Source organism: Balaenoptera borealis (genome assembly GCF_965194805.1).
Source record: "Balaenoptera borealis genome assembly, chromosome: 20".
Taxonomy (NCBI): domain Eukaryota; kingdom Metazoa; phylum Chordata; class Mammalia; order Artiodactyla; family Balaenopteridae; genus Balaenoptera; species Balaenoptera borealis.
The window spans coordinates 58,848,838-58,862,856 of record NC_138879.1 but is presented as its reverse complement, the minus strand read 5'-3'; the positions used below and the strand labels follow the sequence as shown (position 1 = coordinate 58,862,856).

Sequence of the window (14,019 nt, the reverse complement as noted above, 5' to 3'; positions counted from 1 at the left end):
CCCACCACAAGCCTCCAGAGTGACCTGGCTTTACCCTGTGCCCGGACCTCTGTCCACAGCTACTTCTCCCTTCTCTCTTCCCAAATCTTGCTTCCTTTCAAAACACAGGCTCAAAGGTGTTATTTATGGGTAGAGGGGCTCAGTTGTGCAAGATGAAGAGCCGTGGAAATCGGAGACACAAAAACATGAATGTACTCAGCACTGCTGAGCTGTGTGCTAAAAATGGTGAAGACGGTCAAGTTTATGTTATGTGTATTTTACCACAACTGGGACAAAAAAGAAGAAATCAGAAGCTGATTTACCTCTCAAAAAAAAAAAGGCTCCGGGCTTCCCTGGTGGCGCAGTGGTTGAGAATCTGCCTGCCAATGCGGGGGACGCGGGTTCGAGCCCTGGTCTGGGAAGATCCCACATGCCGCGGAGCGGCTCGGCCCGTGAGCCACAATTGCTGAGCCTGCGCGTCTGGAGCCTGTGCTCCGCAACAAGAGAGGCCGCGACGGTGAGAGGCCCGTGCACCGCGATGAAGAGTGGCCCCCGCTTGCCACAACTAGAGAAAGCCCTCGCACAGAAACGAAGACCCAACACAGCCATACATACATACATACATACATACATACATAAAAAGAATGTAAGCAGACAAGAATAGCATTAAAAATAATAATAATTAAAAAAAAAAAAAAAAAAGGCTCCAATCACACTCCCCGCAGGTTTCCTAGACGCTCGTTCTCTTCCCAGCTCGGTGGCCCGCGATCATTCACCACGGCGCGTTTCTAACAGCCCCTAAGTTTGTCTCCTGACCCCTCCTCCCTCCCGACGTGGCTCCAGACGTCAGAACAGTGCTCAGTAAACACCTGCCGCTCAGTGACTGGCCTCAGCAGCGAGGTCAACGTCCAGAGAAAATGATAAACCGCAGTAACCGCTTTAGTGTTAAAAATATTTATTTTTCTAAAAGATCACACAAAAGTCGGGAAGAGATAGAAGGGTGTCAGCTAGCCTATGTCAAAATCTGAGCCAAGGGAGGACAGGAGCTGCCTGGAGACACTGGGGCCGGAGCCGACCGTGGAGACGGGGCGGCCGGGGCCCCCGCGCGGGACGGGGCAGGGGCTCACTCCTTAGACATGCTCTTGATGGTCTTGTGCTCCTTGATGGCCTTCTCCCAGTCGCTGCCGTTGAACTCCTCGACCACCACGCTGCGCACGGTGCCCTCGTCCAGGCAGTGGGGGGCGATCCCTACAGGGAAGCCAGCGGGGCGTGAGACCCAGCAGCGGGCTGGCTCTCAGGCCAACCCAGCCCGCAGGTGTTGCGGGAGGCGGGCTCTCCGAGGGGCCCTGCGCCCCGCCCCTGGCCCACTCCCCCCATCTCTCAGATGGGGGCCAGGGACTCGCGGCTGGGCCTCCCTCAGTACCAAGTTGGGAGGACAAAGGCTGGGGAGGCCTCGAGCCCAGAGCCACCTCTGCCCGGCAGCCTGGAAGCTTCACACGCCTGGTCCAGGGCTCGGAGGGACAGCTTTCTGAGCATTAAACACCGCCCCATCCGTACAGGAAGGTCAGCAGGAAAGACTCTCCGTGTGACAGATGGGGAGCAAACAGGAGCTGTTACGGGGAGAACGGGGGGGGGGGCAGGGGTGACGTCACGCGCTCCGCCCGCCACCCTCCCCAAGGCTCGAGGCTGTCACAGCCGCCCCACTGCAGCTCTGGAGGCTGCGTCTCTGCGGGGCCGGGATTCCAGGAGCTTCCTCCACGGCTACGTCCCACCAGATTCGCACGGCGGCTGGTGTCATTCTCGACAACTGTCTAAGGTGGGACGGTCTGCCCCCAGATCTAAGGAGGACCCGAAGACGGGCTTGGGGTTTCCGTGCTTGTGTTTGAACAAACCCAATTTTTTAACTGGCATCATCCCTGCTCCTCACTCCCTCTCCCGCCCCCTGGCCCCCGGCCTCCCCCCGGCCTCCCTCTACCCTCCACGTCAGCCCCAGCAAAGTCCAGCTCGCTCGGCGGCAGGAAACGCGAGTCGGGATCCGGGTGGTCTCGGAAGGGCCAGGAGAGAGCTCTGCTGGTGAGCCCCGTTCCTCACCCACGTGTGAGGGGCCTGGCCGGGCAGGAGGCAGCCTGTGACACCAGCGCGCCCCCCCAGGCTTCCCATCCGCGTGGCCGCAGGGCGTCGGTGCCCCGAGCTTGGCCCCCTTCACTCACCGAAGCCTCCGGGGTTGGAGCGGGGAGAATAAAAGCTCTGGACGCCGCACCTCTTACAGAAGGTGTGCTGCGCCTTGTGGGTGTTGAAGGTGTATGTGGTGATGCTCTCGGCTCCCTGAGGGACACAGACAAGGCGCTTCAGTCGTCGTTTACAAAGACAAGTCGTGCAAAAGGCTCAGTGGGGAAACCCTCTCGCCAGGCTCCCGGGGTCACGTCCAACCTGAGGTCGGGGCCCCACGTGCACGGCCCAGAGACCCGTCAGCCTGCAGTGTGACAGCTCAGGGCTTCTCCCTGGTCAGCTGCACACACACACCCCGGCCTCGAGCTTGTCCTGCATCCCCGGCCTAAACGGGGGGGTGTCAGCCGAGGGACTGGGTCCCCGTGTCCCCAAACAGCACCACTCAAGGTCCTAAGAACACACTCACTGGACTCAAATGCATCTACAAAGGACCAAGTAGGAGAGAACATCTGCCAGACGTCACAGGCTAATTGCCTTAATGGAGAACACAAACGGGAAACTGGTCAGAGGACGTGAACAGACAGTTCAGAGAAATGGGGAAAACAAATCTCTCTTTAACCTGTGACATGATAACCACACTCACAAACTGCAATGAGGTATTTTTCACTGTCGGGGCAAAAATTAAAAAGTGAGCTACAATATCAAAAAAACAAACAACCCAATCCAAAAATGGGCAGGAGACCTAAACAGACATTTCTCCAAAGAAGATATACAGATGGCCAACAAACACATGAAGAGATGATCAACATCACTAATCATTAGAGAAATGCAAATGAAAACTACAATGAGGTATCACCTCACACCGGTCAGAATGGTCATCATCAAAAAATCTACAAACAATAAATGCTGGAGAGGGTGTGGAGAAAAGGGAACCCTCTGGCACTGCTGGTGGGAATGTAAATTGATACAGCCACTATGGAGAACAGTATGGAGGTTCCTTAAAAAACTAAAAGTAGAACTACCGTACGACCCAGCATTCCCAATACTGGGCATATACCCTGAGAAAACCATAATTCAAAAAGAGTTACGTACCACAATGTTCACTGCAGCTCTATTTACAATAGCCAGGACATGGAAGCAACCTAAACGCCCAACGACAGACGAATGGATAAAGAAGACATGGCACATATATACAATGGAACATTACTCAGCCATAAAAAGAAATGAAACTGAGTTATTTGTAGTGAAGTGGATGGACCTAGAGCCTGTCACACAGATTGAAGTCAGAAAGAGAAAAACAAATATCGTATGCTAACACATATATATAGAATCAAAAAAAAAAAAAAGGTTCTCATGAACCTAGGGGCAGGACAGGAATAAAGATGCAGACGTAGAGAATGGACTTGAGGACACGGGGAGGGGGAAGGGTAAGCTGGGATGAAGTGAGAGAGTGGCATGGACATATATACACTACCAAGTGTAAAACAGATAGCTCGTGGGAAGCAGCCACATAGCACAGGGAGATCAGCTCCGTGCTTTGTGACCACCTAGAGGGGAGGGATAGGGAGGGTGGGAGGGAGACGCAAGAGGGAGGGGCTATGGGGATATACGTATGCATATAGCTGATTCACTTTGTTATACAGCAGAAACTAACAGAACATTGTAAAGCAATTATACTCCAATAAAGATGTTAAAAATAAAACACAACACCTTAATATAAGCCTAAGGTATATGCGTATTATAGGTAATTGAAAGTTGTAGTTAATTTGAGGGCTAATACAATTTTTACGTTTAAAAAAAAAAAATGGGCTTCCCTGGTGGCGCAGTGGTTGAGAATCTGCCTGCCAATGCAGGGGACACGGGTTCGAGCCCTGGTCTGGGAAGATCCCACATGCCGCGGAGCAACTGGGCCCGTGAGCCACAACTACTGAGCCTGCGTGTCTGGAGCCTGTGCTCCGCAACAAAAGAGGCCGTGACAGTGAGAGGCCCGCGCACCGCGATGAAGAGTGGCCCCCGCTCGCCACAACTAGAGAAAGCCCTCGCACAGAAACGAAGACCCAACACAACCAAAAATAAACAAATAAATAAATAAATAAATTTAACAAAAAAAAAAAAAACAGGGAGCTAACTCGATATCGCGTGTGTAGAGAAACATTCACTCGGATACGAGTCACAGGAATGTAAATCCATAAATTTGGTAACGTCTACTAAAATTTTAAAATGCAGGGACGTCCCTGGTGGTCCAGCGGTAAAGAATCTGCCTTCCAATGCAGGGGACGCAGGTTCAATCCCTGGCTGGGGAACTAAGATCCCACATGCCTCGGGGCAACTAAGCCCATGCACCACAACTACAGAGCTTGTGCACCACAACTAGAGCTGACACGCTGCAACTCCTGGGCCCACGCATTCTGGAGCCCGCACGCCACAACTAGAGAGAAGCCCGCGTGCAGCAACGAAGACCTGACACAGCCAAAAAAATAAAATATTTAAAAAAAAAAAAAAAGATTTTAAAATGCACATATTCTTTAACACAGCAATTCCACTTCTAGAAATGTATCCTGCAATTAAAATTCCGTATTTTATCCAATGACATGTATGTAGATGTTAATGCAGCATTTGTAAAGGCTAAACGTTAGAAACTCTGAAACTGTCCATCAACAGAAGACTGGTTAAAGCAATCATGGACGGGCATAAAAATGGAATCTCAGCAAGTTTTGGAAAAAATAAGGCAGTTCTACTTACAAATACTACTAGGAAACAATCTCCAAGGTTACAAAGTTAAGTGCAAAGGCAAGGTTTAAAACAATTTGTATAGCATACTAACACTCCTATTTTTAAAAAGCATACATACATCCTGGCATACGCTTTTAAAGAAAGCAGCAGTTTCTCTCCAGGGAGACACTGGGGGCTGAAGGGTCAGAGCTTTATTACGGGTCTTCCCCGGCCACCACGGGAGACAGGCCCTCAGAGCTGCATCGAAAGACTGTTCCCAGGGGGGCCTCTTCTCACCCCACAGGGAGGCCGAAAAGAACAGCCAAGGGGTCCCAAACCTTGCAGAGTTATCTGAGCGTACGCCTTCCCCCAGGAAACCCTCGGGAGGCCTGAGAAGCCGGCTCGCAGCCTCCTGGACCTCATTCAGCACGAGGGCCCACTGGTGACACGCAGACCCCGTCCCATAGTGTCCCCATGTCCACCTGCCTGGCCCCCACCCCGCTGGCCGCTGCAGCGCGTGGTCCATCGTCATGACGCTGCTATACGCTCACCCTCCCTGCTCGTTTCTTCTGTCTTCCTGCCCAATGAGAAATCACCAGTGTCCACCACGTGACAAACCTAACGGTTACTTCTCCTGACCCCCGGATTCTCGTCCCTCTGAACCTGGCCCTCGGTACCACGCCCTCCGTTCTGAGGACACCCCGCCCTGCAGGCTCCTCCTCCCTCCCCACCGGCCGTCCTTCCCGGGCCCCCTCCGCTCCGCTCCCTGTACGTGCTGGGTCCCGGGCCCCCGCGTGTTTGGCTGCACCGTCTGCCCAGCTGCCCTCACCCCACGACTCCAGACACACGTGCGTGCGGCTGCCCGCCCCCTGGCTCCGCCTCTGTCGGCGCCCACGACGCTTCACCTCAACCTTCTCAAGAAGGATCTGAGTCCAGCACCCTCCGCGCCGGCTTCTCCCCCAGGACCTGGCGTCTCCAGGCGACCGGCCGCTCGGAGGCCCAACCTCCTTCTCCGCTCTTCACACCCCGTCCTTCCTCTCGAGCAGCGGCTCTCAGCGTGCGGTCCCAGGACCAGCCGCGTCACCGTCACCTGAGAACTTGCGAGAAACGTCCATCTTGTGCCCACCCCGCCCCCCAAGACCTGCACAGTCAGGCGGGGGCCCAGCGACTTGTCCAACGAGCCCTCCGGTGGCCGTGCACACCCTGGACTCCGAGAACCATCCGCTGCAAAACACGCCTCCAATGACCGCTGTCTGCCCGTCCCCACGACTGCCACCCTCTCCCGGCCGCCCCCTGCCTCCGCACTCACCTCCTCACCATCCGCTCTGCACGTGGCGGCCACCGCGTGCTTTTCCGACACTGAAGCACATCTCGTCCCCGCCCCGCTTAAAACCCTCCCCAGGCTTCTCTCTCCAGAGGACAAAACCTGCCTCCTCATCCGCTCCGGCCTCTCTCCAGCCCCAGCTCGGTCCGCTGGTTCACCTCCACCCTGCGGCCACCCTCCGGCCACGAGGGCCACCGTGCAGCTCCTCGGACACGCCGAGCGGCCCCCTGGCGCCGTGCCCGCCCCGTGCCCAGGACCCCCACGCCTCGGCCATCGAAGCGCCAGCGGGGCCTGCCTAGCCGCCAAGACTCGCCACTGGCCAGCCTCCGTCACGCTGCCCCGCTCCGACCCTCCACAGGGCACTTCCGGGCCTCGTCCTATTCCTCCGTCTCCCCCATGAGGCGTGAGATCCCAGGGACAAGGGCCTTGTCTGCCACGACAGCTGCGGGCTTTCAGTGGAACGGAGCCTGGCACACAGCAGCTGCCCCATAAACACTGCTGAATCAAGGAAGGAGGTTTGTACTTAAAGAACAAACGGAAAACTGCTCTCTCCTTCACCAGGCCAGGCGGAAGAAGAGAGCGGTGCTCGAGACGCCAGGGCGACGCCGGAGCAGGCCCACGGGGGTGGGATGGCGGGGCGCTGCCAACTCCGAGGCCGCGAGCCCCCGGCCACCCGCGTGTCTTCGGGAGCCGCCTGTCTTGCGGGGCTGGGGCCACAGCCTCCAGCTGGCACCCGAGGGGGGCTCGCGGGAAAGACGAGGGCAGATCCGCTGCCCACCGGCGCTCCCACCCCGACCAGACGCCCACCCCAGGATCGAGGGCAGACACAGACAAGGAGCCACCCTGGCCCGAAGCGTCTGGAATTAAATCTCAGCTTTTCCTCCCAGACACTCACCGAGGGGCCACTGGATGCCGAGGCCCCGGGGCCAGGAGCGCAGACTCGACCAAAGGTGGTTCCGGGAAGCCCTCCCGACCCGCCACGCACAGCGCACTACGCCCAAGGCGAGGCGTCTGTCGGCCCCGTTGGGGCAACGGGAGCGGAGGACCGGCCAGAGCCCCGCCCCGCCCCCCCCCGGAGCAAAGCACGCCGAAGCTTTTAAACGTTTGTGTTCTCTGACCGGAGATTTTACTTGCAGGAGAATTGATCCAAAGAAATAATGTCTAAACTATCAAAGATTTATACACAGGGAGGTTTACGACAGCACTGCACTCAACCTATAAGTTCAAACGTAGAAGGTCGCTCGTGGTACATTCACGCAACGAAATATGCTACAGACACAGCAAGAAACGTATAAGTAAACTACGAAACAGTTGTAGGCGCGGGGAGAGGCCAGGGGCCTGAGGGCCAGTGGAGGGGAGGCCTTTCACCGTGTATGTATCTACTCTGTACTTTGCAAATCCGGTACCAAGCACAAAAAATTCCCCCAAATACTAAAGTTAAAAATCTTTTCAATCATTTATTTTTCATCGGGAAATGATAAAAGTCAGTTATAAAGCAGATAAAAAGGTAAAATTCTACCTTGATAAAAACATACACGATTTATTTAGATGTATTCATCCACGTCCAAAATAACACGCAAGGATATTCAGCAGAACACAACCAGTGGTTACCTTTGATTGACAGGATTTGGGTGATCTTATTTATTTTTGATTCTCTGTGTTTGTACATGTTTCCACTGTAATATCAAATATATATCCAAAAATACTGGCTTGGCCAAAAAGTTCGTTCGGGTTTTTCCATAACATCTCACGGAAAAACTCAAACTTTTTGGCCAACCCAATATAAAGGGGGGAATGAAAGCTGGGTGACAGGGGAAAGCATACGGCCCGGGAGGCCCCCTGCGCCTGGCACCCTGTAAGCCCCACTCACAACACTCACCTTGAGGAGCTTGAAGCGAGAGGCCGGAACAATGAAGTGTCTATTCTGCTTCTTCTTGCAAATGCTGCAGCTACAGCAAGACAAGAGCAGACCCCAGACTGTGAACGACCACCTGCACCCTCTGAGTTCCCCCGGGGGCCCAACCTGCCCCGTCCCAGGAGCCAGCTGACCCCTGAGGTGAAGCCCCTTGCAGCACCGTTCCAGGAAGGGCAGCTGGGGCAGGCGGGCCAGCGGCCTGGGGCCTCTGCTCCGCGTGTGCAGGAGGGCCCGCGGGTCCCACAGCCAGCAGTGCAGGCCACGCCCCCCTCAGGAAACCAGGACCCGGAGAGCCACACTCCTGCCGCCCACCCCTGGCTTACTACGGTGAAGGGAACTGCTGGCTTCCGGAGACAGTAGAAAACAAGCATCAGGCAGAGCTACGACCTTCTGCCCCTGGGGTATCCTCACCAGAAACGGACAAGGAAGCTTAGGTTTCCCTCTGTCCTCATCTGCACGTCACAGAAAGCCCAGGGCCACGTCAAACAGGTCCTCAGAATCACATCCTCAGAATTAAATATAAGTGTCCCCCCCACTCCGTTTTAGTCCACCTTCTAAAAAACTCTAATTTCATGTAAAATCCTCTAACAACTTACTCCAGGGGCTGCTTCAATCTGGACCGCACTGCTTAGTAGCAGGGTCAGCTCCCCGTGGGAGGAATTCCACGGTACTTTCTTATTTATTCTTCACATATAATTCAGGCACCACAGCACCAAGGGACAAAAGGACTGGATACTGTTGCATAATCAGTTACACACCAACTGCCAGTCAGAGGTCAGAGCCTGGAGACCCTGTTCTATCACAAGGCCCGGGAGGTGCTGACAGCAGGCGCTCCACCGATCCTGGCAGCACTGCCTGCCTCACCTGGAGCAACGGGGCCAGGTGGCCTGGGGCATGGCACGCTTCCAGGGGCGCACGCCCTCACCTCACCTCACCTCACCCAACTCCCGAAGACTCCGCTCAAGGCCTTTCATTCAGTGCCCAGCCGGACGGTCTCTGGGGAAGCAGTCCCACCACCAGCCCCCCGGCCCCTGCACCGGTGTCTCTGGGGCACTCTGCTGGGCACAAGTCGAGGGCCCTGCTCCACATCCCCTGGGGCTGTGCTGCAGGACTGAGCTGTGTCACACACAGCAGGCTGTTCTTTTTAGCCTCCCCCCACCCCCGTCTTTAAAACTTTTTCCATTAATGAAAACATCTAACACAACTTCTAACGTCTAAGCAACTTGGGAAGAGAAAACACTCACTTGCAGTCAAAGATGTGCAGGTCTGCGGAGGCCCAGACTTCAAAGCGAACCGCCCCACAGTGGCAGCCTCCTGTGTGTTTCACCAGGCCCTGGTATTCACTGAAGGGAACACAAATCAGGAAGATGAGGGTTTCTGAATAGTCAGGCCATGGTTGAAAGAAAGAAGCAAGATGGGACAGAAGTCTTTATGGGACAACCAGACGCATTCCTGCTTCTGAGGAGGCACTGTCAGTTCTCTAAAAGGATTCAGTACCTTCTTTGTCTGTGAGCTCTCTTTTTTCCACTTCTATTTTGTTAAGTCGTAAAATAAAGCATTCCAAAGTATGGAAAAAAGAGAATTGGGTGGAGGATCCTAATCCAGCCACCCGAACGTTTTTATTTACATGGCAAATACTTATTAAGATATGGCAAATACTTATTAAGATTTTTTACGAGCGAGGCACTGGGGAGAAGGCAGTAAACAAGATACAGCAGATGTGGTCCTGGCCTTAGGGACCTGGAGCAGCCATCAAACAAATTAACTGAATATTTACATGACTTGTGATAAAGGCATACAGGCTGCCATGAAAAAGAAAGGAGACCTGACCGAGTCTGGAGAAAGTTAACAAAAGGCTCCTGTAATTCTGCTGTATTCTCCTCCGGTATTTTGCATATACGTGGCTTTTTACAGAGCTATCCGTACACATTACGTACAACTTTAATCTTTTTAAAACTTATAAGTCAGGCCCTTCATTGAACATTATTAAGATTTGATAAATATCATCCAACTGTTTTCCAAAAGGGCTGAACACTCTTATCAGTAATAATTGAGAAAACATTTCACTGAATCGTCTCAAGCAATAATTACAGGAAAAATAGCTCGCTGCAGTCTTATTTTGCATATATTTGGTTACCAAGACTGAATGCTTTTTCACGTTTCTGTACAAGTTGACTCCGTTAATTTGATGTACTTTTTTCTGCAGACACAAATAATGCTTACGGTAAAAAACGCAAACATTACAACATTTGATAATGTAAAAAATGAAAGTCTCTTAAGTCCTAACACCCAGAGGGATCCACAGTTAACTGTTTGCTCTATGTTCCTGAGACTATTTTCCGTACAATAATGTTTTAACAATAACAGCGATTATTGTTTAATATATTCTTTTTAATTTACTGAGTTTTGGTTTTTTAACAAATGTATGTAACTTGCGCCAATCTGATAGGTTTTAAAAAATCTCATCTTTTCATGTCAACTTTTAAAAATCTTTTTCTTGGCCATTTATCAGTTTGTTTTAAAGTATAAATTCAAACTTTCGTTCTACGTTTCTGACATCTTTATATTCCCCACACTGAGCAGTAGCTGGCACACCTTAGCTCAAAAACACTGAATGATGTATACTGAAAAATGTTCAGCCTATAGTCCAAGATGATGAACCAAAAAGTAAAGCACACGGAAAACCCAATATTCCATCTCTAAGACTCGTCCTAATGAAGAGAATTTCTTACGGAACAAAGACAAAGGAACATTTTTGTTCAAGAAAAGGAGTAATCCTCAGGTTGCTATGCAATTGTTAGGTTGCTTTGTTTTCTCTGAGGTTTTCTAGCATAAGACGACTGATTCTGAGATATTTAGGGCGCTAAACTACTTCTCGGTAGCACAACTGTGCTACGGGGTAGGGGCCCCGTCTGGAGACGACGAGGCGCCCCCAAGAGCTAACAGCTCACTGCGAGCTCCACGGACCCTCCGAAGTCCTCCTCCGGCCGCCAGGGAGCCGGGGGTCCTCACCCCGAGGCGGCAAAGCCGGGGGACGCGGAGCCCCGGCCCTCGGGCGCCCGCGGCGGTTCCGAACCCGGGCGGCCCGCGCTCTCCTCCCCGCCGCCCGGCTCCGCGCAGGGCGCGCGCAGTAACAGGGGCCACCGGCCTCCCGGGCGGCTCCGAACTGTCCCAGCGCCTCTCACCCCGGCCCTGCCCCCCCCACCCCAGCCGCTCTCCAAACACACGTGCGCAAACACAAAAGCGGCTCGGGGACCGGAGAGCCGGAACGACCCTCTTCGCGGGAAGGCCGCCGCCTTGGCGCGCGGCGCTGGCCGAGCGGGGAGGCCTTTGTCCGGCCGGTGCGCGGCTCGGGCGCCGCGGGGACGTTACAGGCGCCGGCCCGACCGCGCCGCACTCACTAGGTGTCCAGCAGCAGCTTGGCGGCGCCCTCGAAGCTGAGCCTCTGCCGCTTCTGGAACGTCTCCCAGCGCTCCCGCTGCTCGCCCAGGTCCAGCTCGGACGCCGAGGGCGCCGCGGGCGGAGGCGGGGGCAGCGGCGGCTCCGGCGGCGGCTCTCCGGGGCCCGCCTCCTGCGCCCGAGGCGACGACTGCGGCCGCCGCTTGGCCGACGGCTGCCTCGCCGCCGCCCGGCTCCCGCCCCCGGCCTGGCCCGCGGGCCTCCGTGCGCGGTCGGCGCCGGGGGCCGAGGCGGCGGCCGCGGGGGCCCTGGAGACCCCGGACCGCTTCTGCCCGCGTGGCTTGGCCGCCGCGCCGCTCCTCGCCCGCCGCATGGCTCCCGCACCCTGGCGCGCAGGCCTCTCCGCCGCGCGTTCCCGTTCCGCCGCGCGCCCGCTGCGCCCCGCGCGCGCCCGCCGCCCGCGCGCCCGCTGCCCCGTCTGGGCAGGGGGCGCTGCGCCCGCCTGCCCCGCCCGGCCCCGGCCCCCTCCCCGACCCCCTCCCCGACCCGCTCCTGGCCACAGCTCAGCGCACCCACCCCGCCCGCCCGCCGCGGGGCCCACACCTGCGTCGCTCCGGCCGGCAGGCCTTGCGGGACCGCGCCTCTGGCCTCGGCTCCCGACACGCGGAGCCTGCTTGCACCTGGCGAGGCGCCTCCGGGGCCCTTGAACCCCGAGGGCTTCTTCCTGCCTTCCTGAGGCCTGGGTCACCCTGAATTCACAGCCACATCCCAGCAGAGGCCCGGGGGCAACTTCATCTCCAAGATGAGGACAGCACCTTCCTGGCCGGAGCCATCGCGTGCCTGAATGAGCTAATCAATGTGTGTAAATGGCCAGGCACCTGCAACTGCAGGACAGGTAGCAGCTGAAATCAGAGTTCTTAAACTTGGGCTTTCCTGCCAGATTATAAAACAGCGTCTTCAGGATCTCGATGGTCAACAGATTTTTTTCAATTTAATAAATGAACTCTGCACCAAATCCCATTATCGTTTTGTTCAACACAGCACCAAAGTTTAAACACAAAATCACGAGAACCACTGATGGAACCCAAGTCTTTTACAAACCTATTTTGTTGCTCTATTTTATTCATATCTTAAAAGAAATAACATTTTCATTTACTCATTTTTCTACTCTTTGTGTTCTACTTCCTTAATATCAACTTTCCTCTTTGTTAATTCTGTTTTATCATTAGTTTGATAGTTTATTGAATTAAATACATAGTTCCTTTCAGTATTTTTGTTAATAAAATATTAATGACTATAAATTTTCCTGAGTATAGCTTTAGCTGTATGCATTAGGGTTTCATTGGTGGTGTAGTTTACATTCAGCAAAAGGCACATAGCTTTTTTTGTCTTCTACTGTTTTATTGAATACTTTTAAAAATTGAGATGGGAAATTCCCTGGCGGTCCAATGATTAGGGCTCCCCGCTTTCACTGCGGAGGGTGCGGGTTCAATCCCCGGTCGGGGAATTAAGATGCCGAAAGCCACGTGGCCTGGCAAAAACAAAATTCATTTAAAAAAGTGAGATGAAATATATATAACATAAAATTAAACATTTTAAGGTGTACAGTTCAGCGGTACTTGCTGCATTCACAATGCTATACTGTCACCACCTCTACCTAGTTTCAAACTCTTCTACTGTTTTTAATATATTTATGCCTCACTGGTAAATAGAAAATTCAATGAGTTAAACGTTGTGTAGATTTCCCTCAGCAGATAACTGACACTTTACCAAATGATTTTTTTTTTTTTTTTAACAAGAGTAGCTAAAAGATACTCCATCTGTTTCACCTTTTTCTTCTGCTGCCACCTTTGGATCAGTTTATGACTCCACTCAGGGGGTAAATTTCAAATAAATCTGATTTAACTCTTTAGTAAGTTTGTTTAAACACTTTTTTACAGTAGGTATTAGATAGAAGAAAGGAAGATGGAGTAATTGACACGGCTAAAGTGCCATTTTGTGAGTTTTTTTAGTTTGTTACTTTTAGGTTTTTTTTGAAGTATAGTTGATTTACAATGTTAGTTTCTGGTGTACAGCAGAGTGATTCAGTTATACATATATATATTCTTTTTCATATTCTTTTCCATTATGGTTATCACAGGATATTGAATACAGTTCTCTGTGCTCTACAGTAGGACCTTGTTATTTATCCATCATATATATAATAGTTTGCATCTGCTAATCCCAAACTCCCAATCCAACACTGCCCGCCCCCCTCCCCCTTGGCAACCACAAGTCTGCTCTCTCTGTCTGTGCATCTGTCTCTGTTTCATAAATAAGTTCATTTGTGTCATATTTTAGATTCCACATATAAGTGATATCATATGGTATTTGTCTTTCTCTTTCTGACTTAATTCACTTAGTATGATAATCTCTAGGTCCATCCATGTTGCTGCAAATGGCATTATTTCATTCTTTTATGGCTGAGTAGTATTCCATTGTATATATATGTACCACATCCGTATTAATTCATCTGTTGATG

At 52.9% G+C, this 14,019-nt stretch overlaps 1 protein-coding gene across 2 annotated transcripts; it reads right to left on the bottom strand.

Annotated features, from left to right (window-relative positions):
• Positions 1-917: 917 nt before the first annotated feature.
• Positions 918-11,943, bottom strand: CENPV (centromere protein V). Of its 2 annotated transcripts, XM_082374151.1 has the most exons (6): positions 11,501-11,943; positions 9,344-9,442; positions 8,064-8,133; positions 5,766-5,950; positions 2,190-2,304; positions 918-1,227 (listed from the first exon to the last, which is right to left on the bottom strand). In XM_082374151.1, exons 1-6 carry the CDS (start codon positions 11,869-11,871, stop codon positions 997-999), a joined length of 1,071 nt encoding a protein of 356 aa, XP_082230277.1. In that variant the 5' UTR covers positions 11,872-11,943; the 3' UTR covers positions 918-996. The 2 variants fall into 2 exon arrangements, with proteins under 2 accessions (XP_082230277.1, XP_082230278.1); XM_082374152.1 differs by lacking the exon at positions 5,766-5,950 and having other exon boundaries at positions 11,501-11,939.
• Positions 11,944-14,019: the final 2,076 nt, after the last annotated feature.

Bases quoted from the DNA above. Each gene is read 5' to 3' on its own strand.
- CENPV (XM_082374151.1), bottom strand. From the start codon at position 11,871: ATGCGGCGGGCGAGGAGCGGCGCGGCGGCCAAGCCACGCGGGCAGAAG. The intron at 9,443-11,500 runs GTGAGTGCGGCG...TGTTCCCTTCAG, and splicing joins AAGCTGCTGCTGGACACCTA to TGAATACCAGGGCCTGGTGA. The intron at 8,134-9,343 runs GTGAGTGTTTTC...GTCTTGCTGTAG, and splicing joins CTGCACATCTTTGACTGCAA to CTGCAGCATTTGCAAGAAGA.